At 36.5% G+C, this 13,191-nt stretch overlaps 1 protein-coding gene across 1 annotated transcript in view; it reads right to left on the minus strand.

The window, feature by feature from the left end:
• Positions 1–200: 200 nt before the first annotated feature.
• ASIC5 (acid sensing ion channel subunit family member 5) overlaps positions 201–13,191 on the minus strand; it is a 33,458-nt gene continuing 20,467 nt past the window's right edge. The window contains exons 7-10 of the mRNA XM_014844180.3: positions 11,671–11,727; positions 9,225–9,393; positions 2,409–2,500; positions 201–909 (exon numbers count right to left, since the gene is read on the minus strand). Coding sequence (XP_014699666.3) covers positions 719–909; positions 2,409–2,500; positions 9,225–9,393; positions 11,671–11,727 — 509 coding nt within the window. The 3' untranslated portion in view covers positions 201–718. The remainder of the gene's footprint in view (positions 910–2,408; positions 2,501–9,224; positions 9,394–11,670; positions 11,728–13,191) is intronic.

The following is a 13,191-nucleotide window of genomic DNA, read 5'->3' on the forward strand; positions in this document are numbered from 1 at the left end:
AATTCAGCATTGATTGAATATTTTGAGAGTCTGAAAGTTGTTGATTGCCTGAGGGGTAATGAGAAAACTACGACTTTTGAATTTCCTCTCTAGATTAAATAAATACATATAGGTTCTTGGAGAAAATTATAAAACACTGTGTACTTCCAATATACTACAGATTTAACTTTATTTTCAAATAGATTTAAACATCTGCTTGTATAGGAAATAGATATATAGCTTTTCACTCCAAAAATCAATTACACAATAGAACACTCCAGGCAAAAGAATATAAAATTATGTTGAATTTTAGTGAAAGTAAAAATTCTCAGAGATTTTATAAAGTACAGATTGCCTATATCATTTCCTAAATGAAGTATCTCATCTCCTCACATACAGGTTGTTTATCAGATCTGATTTACGTATTTAGTCATAAGGAATGTTTTTTCCATTATTCAAATATTCATTCATTAAAACGATATTTATGAAATGCCTACTACACAATGTCTATTGTTCTAGGTGCTGGGAATTCATGTATGCCTGTTTCTTTTTATAAATAAGGAATATACATCCATAAATGCAGACAAAGATAAAGATATGTATAAAGAGATAGATATCTACAATGGATTGTGTTGAGTCCCCAAAACTATAACATAATGTTACATAACAATGAGTTAGTCAGGAATAAATCTGAAGGTATTGTGGAGAGGAAAGCGAAGACTTTTGTCCTCGGGGAGCATCAGCATTCCTCAACACCATTTTCATCCCTCAGCTGATTCTGTGGTGGAGGAGCCCCATGAGTCATTTCAGGTATCTTGAGCAAGAACAAAATGCATATCCAGTAGAAACTGGTGAATAAATAATCAATAATTTCTATAATTGTAATCACACTGGCCCCACAAAAGAGGCCCAGTTGACCACCAACATCTGCTGTAATAAAGCCAATAAAAGAAATTGAATAAATCACGTTTTTTCACAAAAGCAAATTAAACACGACTAGAATTTAAATTATTTGAAGTTAATAAGTTAATCATAAATGTTATTATATAAAGATCAGTTAATTGTATTATTTTCAGTTGGGTTTAAACAAAGGAATAGCAATTAATAATAGCTTGAAATAATATTCATATAAATCATCTCAAAAAGGAGAGAGAAAAAGCAAACATAAAATCTGTTTTCAAAAGTATAACTCAAAGTCTTTGGAGGCTATTAAATCTAGGAAAATTTATTAAACATCCTTAATAACTACAAATTCATTTTCATGTGTTGAATGAAGAACAGAAATGCAGGATTCACACGGCATTATTGGGCGATGATGTTTCCCAGAAACATAAATTTCCAAGCAGTTTGGGCCTTCAAGTGTCCAAACTATTTCTTTTTAAACACTTGTAACATTTCACTAAACTCAAATATATTAACACAGTACTGCCTTCTTCTGAAGAAAATTTTAAAATCGACATATGTCTTTATTGTTTGTGCTTTTTTTATTGTGGTAAAATGTATACAACATAAAATTTACTTAACCATTTGTAAGTGTACAATTCTGTGGCATTAAACACATTTGCATTGTTGTACAATCATCACCACCATCCATCTCGGGAACTTTCTCATATTCCCCAACTGAAACTCTGTGCCCATTAAGCAATAATTCCCCACCGCCCCCTCCCCTTAGCCCCTGGCGTCACCATCCCACTTTTTGACTGTACGAATTTGACTACTCTAGCACTGCCTTGTGAAATAGATTACATTATTAATCTTTTTCTCATTGCCCCGGGCCATTCTTCGGATCACGCTATTTTTGTAAAGTGTGGTAATCAAGCATAGCTTTCCCAAGAACTTTGAGGAATTGGTATATTTCCTCCCTATTCAAGAACTCAGCTGCCAGCGTCTGACTGCTGTCTTTTTGCCTGAAACTGATACCCTCTTCTGTCTCCTACGTGTCTTCCTCTACGTGCAGTAAGATACAGAAAATGAGCAATTAAGTTTATTAAGGACTATAGGATGACAGAGTGTGAGCATACAGTGGTTATACCTTAAATGCCAAATTTTGCTTGCTCAGGATCTTCTCTGCAGCCCACTCTGGGTGCAGTTGTGTGTGAAAGTCTGAGGTGGCTGACATTCCACCCAGATGTGGCATTGCCGAAACACCACACAACAATCACTTGCTGACGGGGGATGTCTGAGGGGAAAGCAAGATGCTGAGTGTGAGTATGGGATGATGAACACCAGCCTTTTCTTTGTGAAAGCCCGTGTGAGGTTCCCTGGAGATGTGCCTTGGGAGTGAAAAAGTGTTAGATTTAAATGGCAGTCTAATGGCAGGCCCTGTTGATTTTTTTTTCTCCGTCGATAAGCTAAATCTTACACATGAAAGGAAAAATAACCTGATAGGCAATTTTTTTAATATTGAGGAACAGAGAAAGAACACTTACCAAGTAATTCAGACACACTCACTGCTTTTTGCTGCTGGGTTATCTTATAGTTTAAGTCACTATAGTTTATTTCAATGTTCACAAGATTCTCCCTGGGGATAAAAACAGAGTTAAGCTAGCTTAAGATTGTCAGCACTATTTTTAATTCCTATTTGACAAAGGACAGTGATATCCTTTTTTGGTTCAGGTGTTTTTTAATGTTGAATTAGATACACCATTGGATTCAATACTAACCACAATAGCTTCATTTGGAGGGCACTGTTGTCATGTTGGTATTTAGAGAAAAGAATGTTTTCTCTGACCCAATAATTTTTTATATCTCATTCCTAAGAAACTGGAGAAAGATGTTAAATGTAAATATCTACAGAGTAGATGCAAACATTTAAGTGTGTGTCTAGTTTTAATTCAAATCTTGGTCTTGTCCTTTGTTACGTATATGAGCCTGGAGAAACCACGCGGTTTTCCTGAATCTTGGTTTCCTCCTCTGTAATCAGCATTTTAGAGTTGGGATTTAAAAGTTGTGAGGAGGAGAAATTAAATAATGTATACAAAGGATTGCCGCAGAACCTGGCATATATTGGGTGTTCAATAAATGGCAGTCATTAACTTTACATCATTAATATATTAGAACAGAGACTCTGTTTTCTTAATGTCTTCTAGAAATCTTTATATGTGACCTGAGCGGCCAAACAGTATTTTAAAATGATAGCTCTTTATATAGTCTTGGACACCCTCACACTCTCTATCTCCAGCCCAGATCTCTACCGTGAACTCCAATAATACATCCAATCGCCTCTTTGTATTTCTACTTGGATATTCAATAGGTATTTCAAACTGATATATTCTAATTCTAACTCTTGATATTTCTCCATTTTTAGTTTTATAACACTGCACAGCCAACCTATCAGGAAATATTTGTTATACCTTCAAAACATATCCAGAATCCAACCTCTCACCCCATTCACTGCTGCCACCTGTGCCTAAGATTCCACCATCTCTCACCTGGATTTTCCCAATGGCTTCCTGACTGGTCTTTCTGCTTCCTACTAAGGTACTTCACTTCAACAGATACACACTCTCTGTTCTTCACACAATCACTAAAATAATACTTCTGCCACTTGCAAATCATATCACTCTTCTGCTAAAACCCCCGCGGTATACTCTAAGTAAAACTCCTCCATGGCCCTATAAGATTTCTGCCACCCACCTCTTCATTTCGACCTTCCTCAACTCGTGACCTGCCATTCTTGGCCATTGATTACTCTTCTTCCTGACACACCAGCCTCCATTCTAGTCTATCCATACACGAGGCACGCTGTTGGCTTAGAATCTTCCTCTGCATTTGATTTTCCCTCCTTCTGGAATGTTCTTCCTACATATACTATGGAGGCTAGTTCTTATATCTCTTTTAGGAAAGCAGTTTACAAAGTGTGGTGATAGACCCCTAGGGGTTCCCCAATATCTTTTTTGGAGGTTCATGAGGTCTAAATTATTTTCATAATAGACTAACATATTATTTGACATTTTCACTATGATTGTTATTTCAAGAAAAGCTGCACCAGCCACTTTTTACATGGAACATGACTTTTACTTGAAAGAATGATTGACAAACTATGATAGTGATATTAATGGTATTTAATTAAAAATTGATACCAAAATGAAATGTATATTGTATAACAAAATATATCAGTATTTGGCGAATCTGCATAATGCAGCAAATTTTTCTAATGACCATCAAATGATGTTCAAAATCATGCATGGGTAAACTATCCACTCAAAGTGCAAGATCAATGGATATTAATATAATTGAGTATAAAAAATTCATTGACATGTTTTTGATATTTCATTGCTGACAGCTTTCAAATGCCACCCTTCCCTCTTCTTGCCCCAAAGAGGTAAACTGATAAGAATGCCTACACACTTCCTCCTTTACACCGGGGAAGTTTAAACCACACAACCTCTGGCCCATATTTGAGATCTCTCATCCAAGTCCCACCGCATAACCACAATGAAAGGCAAAGCTGATTGCCTCTCCTTGTACTCACAAGTCAAGAGGGTATCTGCTCAAGAGCCTGCCCTACTCTCCCCAGACAGTCTCATCATATGAGGAGTAAATTTTCATCGTGCCCTCTTGATGCATCTGTGGCATCTTATATCTCAACATCCAAATCAAATTTGGAGTGAGGAGTTGACCACACTCCCTGCAGGGCAACCACAAGATACATATTACAATCAACATTTCAGGAACTACCACTTGTTGAGATTTGATATGTTATCGAAGAAAAATTCCACAATTATCTATAAAGCCTATTAAAATATGCCTCCCTTTCCAACTGCATATCTGTTTGATGTAAGATTTTCTTTACAGTTTTCAACCAAAAACACATAAAGCAACAGACTAAATGTAAAAATGAGAATCTGTCTTCTTTTAACTCAGACACAAAAGAAAATTTACAAAACTCTAAGACAATATCACTCTTGGTCCTAAATTTTTTTGTTTTGGAAAATAGTTACTGTTTGTAAAAAGCTCTTATTTATGATACCATACAATAAATTTATTATTGCTGTTTTAATTGAATTAACGAATAAAAATTTTCACAGTTTAAATTTCTAATATGGCAAACATTGATACTTACAACTCACAAAAAGAAAAGCTCAATGGACTCCTCAGTAATTTTTAAGAGTGCAAAGGGAACTTGAGACCAAAAAGCTTGAGAAACTCTGCTTTAGGTCTCTACTCAGTTGTTACCTTCTCAGGAATATCTAACCTGGTCACTATCCACAACCCTGAGAACACCTTCCTTGACTCTGGCTTCCCCAGGCCATTTTTCTGCTTTCTTCCCCTCCACAGCACTTCACACCATCTGACATGATGATATGTATTTATTGTCCATCTCCACATCAAGGGAAATAAGTGCAGGAGGCAGGGTTTTTGTTTCTTGCACACTGGGCTCCCTACTGCTTAGTAGCCCCAAATCTTGACTCAGAATAGGTGCTCACTGTATATCTGTAAAATGGACAAATAAGGGAACAAATTAAGATGAAACCAATGAATGAATGATAAATGTTAACCTTTCTGTCTTATAAGCCTAGGTGCAAACCAACCACCTGATGATTTGCAGATGGCAATAATAATTGTCTTTAAGAATGGATTCTTCAAAAAGAGAAGAAAAAACAAGTGTTGGCAGGGATGTGGAGAAAAGGAAACCTCTGTGCATTGTTGGTGGGAAGGTAAACTGGTGACGCCACTACAGAAAATAGTATGGCTTTCCTCAAAAAATTAAAAATAGACCATATGATCCAGCAATTCCACTTTTAGGTACTTATCTGAAGAAAATGAATACACTGACTCAAAAAGATACATGTACCCTCATATCCATTCCAGCATTATTTACAATAGCGAAGATATGGGAACAATCTATGTGTCCATCAACAGATGAATGGATAAAGAAAATACAGTTTATAGATGCACACACACACACACAATGGAATACTACTCAGCCATAAAAAAGAAAAAAAATTCTTTCCATTTGCAACAACATGGATGGACATTGAGGGCATTATGCTAAGTGAAATAAGTCAGACAGAGAAAGATAAACACCACATGATTTCACTTATATGTGGAATCTACAAAACAAAACCAAGCTCACAAATACAGAGAACAGGTTGGTGGTTTGAAATGGGTGAAGAGGTGGGCAAAATGGGTGAAGGGAGTCAAAAGGGACAAACTTCTGGTTATAAAATAAGTCATGGAGATGTAATGTACAGCATAACAATTATAGTTAATAATACTGTATCACAGATTTGAAAGTTGTTAAAATAGTAGATCTTAAAATTTCTCATCACTAGAAAAAAAATTCTGTAACTATGCATGGTGATGGATGTTAACTAGACTTATTGTGGTGATTGTTTCACAATATATACAAATATCAAACCATTATGCTGTATACCTGAAATTAATATAATGTCGTATATCAATTATACATCAATTAGGAAAAAAAAGAATGGCTTCTATTAGCAAAGTTTCTTGGAATTATGTGGTGTTCTTTAATATATCTAAGGAACATGGCTGTAAATCGCTTTCTTTATTTGTTTACAGTTTTAGAAATCAATATTCCCAAATATACTTAATTCAAAATATATCATTAATATATTTACTTAATTTTCATTGGTTTAACCCTGGGTAACAGGAGAATGTATTGTGTTTAAGTAAATAATCAGGGAATAGAGCAATATTTACAAATAATAAAACAGTTGCCAAAGTGAAGGAAATACTAAAGTTGTCTTGGAAGTCCAGAAATTTTAATAATATTGCAATCATTTTATCCTCCATTGTGCATTTAATTTACATGTATGCTGATAATACTGTTTAACTTCCAAAGTACAAAACTCATAACCATTTCCAAGCATTATCCATCTGTTTTTGAGAGAAGATAAATTCATCCTTCACAAAAATACTGTCATATTTACTCAACTTCTCTGAGGCAGGTGACTTGCCCAGTAATTTGAGTCTCACTGAATCTGTGCCTCAGGCTAATAGTGGCCATTGTTTAGGATTTAGGGCCAAGAATATTTGTTTGTATCAGGAGAGGCACGATTATTAAATAAAATCTAGATTTTAATAAGGATAAGGAGATCAAAGAAAAATTGTGTTTATTACATGTACAAAAGACTAAAGAAATGCTTCCAGGTGCTTGAGTATGAGTACTGCATTAGGGGAATGAATTGGTTTTGCCGAAAGCCAATAATTTATCCAACTTTTACTTGAACATTTATTAAATTAAAACAACAATTTAAAAAATTTATTTGTGGGGCTGGCCCCATGGCCAAGTGGTTCAGTTCATGCGCTCCACTTTGGTGGCCTAGGGTTGGCCAGTTCGGATCCTGGGCGTGGACCTACACACTGCTCATCAAGCCATGCTGTGGCAGTGTCCCACACAGAGAAACCAGAAGGACTTACAACTAGAAGATACAACTATGCACTGGGACTTTGGGGAGGGAAAAAAAAAAGAAGGCTGGCAGCAGATGATAGCTCAGGGCCAATCTTCTTCACCAAAAAGCATACCTTAAAAAAAAAATCCACTTGTTTTACTAGTGAAATTGACCTCAATTCAACCACAATTGACCCCTATCTTCACCTCCACACTGCCTGCTTCTAGCAAGCTAAGCTTCTTATCATCTTCATCAGGGGATTCAGCAGCTGCCACATGAGGCCCTGCATTGGTCATAGTCTGGGGTTGGTTTGCACCCCAGGAAGAAACAAATACAAGCTTGATAATTAAGTTAGGGGTTTCTTTGTTTTAAATCTGACTGCTGGCAGGTTTTCACATCTGCTCTCCTGACAAACTGCGTTTGTGTTTTCTGATTGACTTCTCTTTGATTTCTGGCACATGTGCACAAACCAGTTGCTTAATTGTATGTGCGCCTTCTAACCCTCGGCTCTAGCCAGGATTTGGACACCCCTGAGCCCAGCGGCATTCATTCAGCTATTCGCCTTAGTCCTTCTGGTAACGGCCTCTATGATTTACAACCATGTAAAGTCCCTACAAATCGATTACGTGATAAGATTAATTGGAGAGCTATTTATAAAAATATAAGCTTTACCAAAAAACCCAATGTTCTCCACAGTCATCTTATTTTATACATGGGTTTCTTTTCTCATTTGCCAATATGTCTCCAAAATCATGCCTACATTCTCTGCATACTAAATAATTATAAAACTCAGGAGTTCCCTTTTAGTCAAAGTCACACAGAGTGTTCTTCTCAGGCATATTTAAGTATAACAGGAATAATACTATGTTAATCAGCTTCGCATATTAAAATGGAATCCAAATTGATGTCTGCACTGGAGACAGAAGTGTTAACAAAGCTATGATTGCAAATTTTCTAGCTTTCCATTTTTTTATCTGCTAAGTGTTTGAAATCATACCCTAGCAACCCTTTCTGGATGAAAATCCTTTTTCTTCTTGATTTGTAAAGATCATTTTATTATCTAGGCATTTATATGCGGAGAGCATTTTTTTACTTCATTAAAATAAACACCAAGCTAACCCTGGAATCAAAACCTGCTTTCAAAGTTACCTACTTGGTTGTTCCAAAGTAAAACAACTTTTAATTAGTCAAGATATTTATATTATGTACTGCTGTTTCAGATCCTTGGCTTGAAAACATGAATCAAAAACAAAGAGAAATGCTAAGGTTGCTCCCTGATTTCAAAAGAGAGAACTCTTTAGAAGTTTGATTTGTGCAGTATGGTGAAGCAGAAAGAGACCTAATCTAACCCTCAGTCAATCAGAATTGGAATTGTATGTCTCCCTGGTTAACACATGGAGACCAGAGTCATGGGTCTTGGGCATGAGTTCTCTCTGTGCCTCTGACTATGTTCATAGGACAGTTACTTGAAATACAGTGTGCTTCAGTTCCCTCATCTGTAAAATAAGAATAATAACTTGTGCTCGATCTACCTTCTACAGTTGTTAGGACACTCAAACTATATACTGTGCGAGTAAGGAATTGTCATATTTTAAAGCATTAACAGATATTAGTCAGCATTATTGTTCTCCCCAGTTAGGCCAATAAAGGTAAGATCGTGAGCAAATTGTCAAGCAGGCCTCATTCTACTTTTCACACAATTCAATTAAGGGATCGAAAGAGGTGATTTTATCTACTTTTTAAACTCTAGGCTTTCATTGTTAATTCAGTGACGTAAGCCCTTGCTTCCTTTGATCAGAATTTTATTTCCTGAGTCTTCAAAAGTTTTGAGTAAAGACAATATTCACGTTAATTACAAAGAATTTACACGACTAAAAAGATTACCTGATATATTTCGGGCTTCGATTTAGCTTCTTGGAAAGATATTTCAAAGCTTTTAGACTTGGAAAAGTGGAATAGGAAATAGTAGCAGGGTATCCTGTCTCTTCACAGGGAACAGGGCAGCTAGAATTATGTGTCCCCATTGTACACAGTCCCTGAACTTCAATGTGGTCTGGAACGAAAAGCAGGACAGGAGACTCAGACAAGAGGACTATTTCACAGTGGGAAGGATAGAGCTCTTTAAAATTTTATCATTTTGCTTTCAGGGCTAAAAAAAGTGGTTAACAAGTTCTATCACTACTTTCTTAACAAGTGGTGATTATATTTTATTTCTATTTTAGTATAAGTACAGCAAAGGAGACAGAATATAAAACATAGTTGCTATGCTGCATTCATTGAGTCACTGGATTCAGATCTTTGTTGGAAATAAGAAATTCTTTCCAGAGAGTCTCTGGGCCTATTTCGAAAAACTATCAGACATTTGGGCAGAAGAAAGATGCAAAGTTGTTCGTGTGACCTTGTGTCACTTTGAGAGGAACTTTTAAATGTAATCCTGAAAGCCAATGACTCAAGTTTAAACTAAACGTATCCTTGGGGTTATCTCAGTTTATAAAGGTGTGAAACATGCTCCTGGAAGTTTAGAGCGTTTTATTTCCCTGGACCCCAGGGACTTCTAAATCAGCCTCCTAGGTCCTGTCCCCTGTTCTCTCTTGGCCCCTGTAGAGCAACCGGGCTCTCCATGCAAATGCGTCCTGGAGAAGTCCCTGCAGGAGGTGACATGTGCTTCCAGCTTTCCTTTGGACCATCTCCCAGTGTCTGATCTCAGCGCTCCTCACTCTGGGTAGATATTCTGGTTCTTACTTTCCCCACGATTTTGTTCCTGAAACTCTTTGCTCTTGCGACCCTTTGTTCACCAAGACCCACTAATAATGACTAACTTTGGGCTTGTTTTCCAGACTAACTTTGCTACTTCTCAGGGCGTGACTTCAGCACACATCCCTTAGTTCTTTAAGACTACTGGCAATAAACACCACGCTTGCCTTATACTCACACATACGCGTACACCCACAACAAACACCCTTCTGACCCCTTATCCCACAACAGTCCTTGAAGAACTGCATGCATGATTCACTTCCCCAAGCTTCCCCCCCAGCCCCCATCAAGGATAGAAAACCACAAGAAATTCGGCAACATAACTTCAACTCCAATGGTCAGTAATGAGACCTCTGCACAAGGCATACCTCAGAGATATTGTGGGTTTGGTTCCAGACCACTGCAATAAAGAGAGTATCGCAATAAAGCGATTTACGTGAATTTTTTTGGTTTCTCAGTGCACACACGTTTGTTTACAGTATACTGGATGTCTATTAAGTGTGCAATAGCATTATGTCTAAAAAAAACGATGTACATATCTTCATTTAAAAATACTTTACTGCTAAAAAATGCAAACGTTGTTGGAAAGATGGCACTGATAGTCTTGCTTGACTCAAGGTTGCCACAAACCTTCAATTTGTAAAAAATGCAATTTCTGTGAAATGCAATAAAGTGAAGCACAATAAAACAAGGTATGCCTGTATTCAGCTTGTAAGCTATGAAAAAAATATAAGATCTCTTCTACCCATGCCCAGACCATGAAATATTTTACAACCATTATAAAGAAACTGTTAAATCTACTCCTGCTGTCCTGGAGATAGTTCCAGAATGGGTTAGAAAAGCAAGTTTCATAGAAGGGTATATAATGTGATGCCATTTTAATAACAATAGGTGACTTAAAGTCATGACTATGAAGCTATATATGTGGAGAAAATGATTGTAGAATATACTAGATTGCTAACGTTGGTTGGGGGTTAAGACAAGAGATACATAAGCAAAAATAATGCTGTTTAAGAAGTGTCCCCAGTAAATATAGCATGTATGACTGTGATTCTATTTATGTAAAAATTTTATATCTGTATTTATATATAGTATACGTATAATGAAACGAATGAATGAAAGGATGGCCACCTAAATCATGACAGTAACTCTCAAAGTGATGCAACTTCTGCTGACTTTCCAATGATTCTTTTCTATTCTGTGATGTTTGAACTAATCACAAGCATGCTTTATGTATACGAAAAAAACAACAAAGCTATTTTGATTGTAAAAAATGTATAAAAGTTTTTTTTTAAAAACATAAAAATTTCGAAATAAAACCCAGACCTTTCTTGCTGTTACTTTGTCACTGCATATGTTTAATTCAGATGCATCTTGAAATTAAAGGAGTTTTTGTTTTACTGTCTATGTCTATGTAAGCTACTGTTCTTAATTTTAAAAACATTGAAAAACTTCCTCTTATAGTCTCTATTCTGTTTCATTTCTGGACTCTCTATAATATGGTTTAATGTCTTGTATTACTCTGAGCAACTTTCACATAAATCCTGAAAATAAGGAAATAAATTAAGGCACTTACCAAGTGTAGGAGAAACACAGTTGTAAAACTTTTGCAGGTTACACTCTGTCCCATTTCCTTAAAAATAATAAGTGCAGGGGCTGGCCCCGTGGCCGAGTGGTTAAGTTCGCGCGCTCCGCTGCAGGCGGCCCACTGTTTCGTTGGTTCGAATCCTGGGTGCGGACATGGCACTGCTCATCAGACCACGCTGAGGCAGCGTCCCACATGCCACAACTAGAAGGACCCACAACGAAGAATACACAACTATGCACCGGGGGGCTTTGGGGAGAAAAAGGAAAAAATAAAATCTTTAAAAAAAAAAAATAATAATAAGTGCAAATATAGAGATTTTACATGAATGAAATGTGACACACTCACAAAAATACCTTTATTACAATCATCCATCTGCCTGTACATTTATTCTTTTGCAAAAACCGTATGAAAACATGCTATTACCCAATGAAAATATACGTTAGGAGGAAGAATAATAATGTTTTTGTTTATTTATATCTGTCTATATCATTCTAAAATCTTTTAAGTGGTAATAACAATTTTAAAATGTTGATATCTTTTGAAATTTAAAATTACTTTCATATTTATCACCTCATTTGTTCCTACCCTAATCCTGTGATGTGGGAATCATCATTTTACAAATGAAGAAATTGAGGCTCAGAAAGTGGCTTGCTGGAGCAGTTTGGGAGACCTCGGCTCATTCTGTTCACTTTCTATCCTCCTCTCTCTATCCATTGCTTTAAACACATAGATATATTCACACCCTCACACACCTGGTGGGCTGCCCTTTCTAACAGTAGGATGGGGCAGGTAAGCACCAAGATTTGTTAAGCACTCGCTATGGACCTTCAGACAAATTTAGGATCAATATTTAACAGAGCTGGGGTTAATCCCAGGCTGATTCGAAAGCATTAGCCTCTGCACCTTAATACAGTATTGGTCTGTTGCTATAACCCATGGGATCCTGGGATTTGCCTCAATGTTTAGTCAATGGTCCTGAAAATAACCAAAAGAGAATGTCCCTTTACAATTTGTGGAAAAGTTTGGCTAACTAGGAGGGAATGCTCTTTGTGAAGCGACGGAATGAAGCAAAGAAAGAAAAAAAATCCTCCTCCAACGTTAAATGAACAAAAAGCCTCTCTTTTCTAAAGCGTGCCTTACTTGGTGCAATGATATTTTTCCCATTACAAAGAACAATAAAATTTTGGAAAGAGTTCCTATCTGCAAAGCTGATTTGGGGGATTGCCTCTGCAAAATTGTTAGTGGAGGCACTTTAGCTCCTTCCCTTAGTGTCTCCAGATCTCACTTTCCTCACCTCTGAGCAGACTAAGAGGGATATGTGAGTATCAAACCAAATAAGACATGATCCTGAAGGCACTTCCACCCTGAAATTCATGCACGTGTCATGGTTTGTCTTTTATGTTTCATCTTACCTGGTTTCTGGTCCATATTACTTATTCAGTTGTAAGAAGTAATACATTTTTAAATTATAAACATTATTTCCCATCTATCAATTCAGACTTTTTTCCA

The sequence above is a fragment of the Equus asinus genome, chromosome 3, assembly GCF_041296235.1.
Source record: "Equus asinus isolate D_3611 breed Donkey chromosome 3, EquAss-T2T_v2, whole genome shotgun sequence".
Classification (NCBI taxonomy): domain Eukaryota; kingdom Metazoa; phylum Chordata; class Mammalia; order Perissodactyla; family Equidae; genus Equus; species Equus asinus.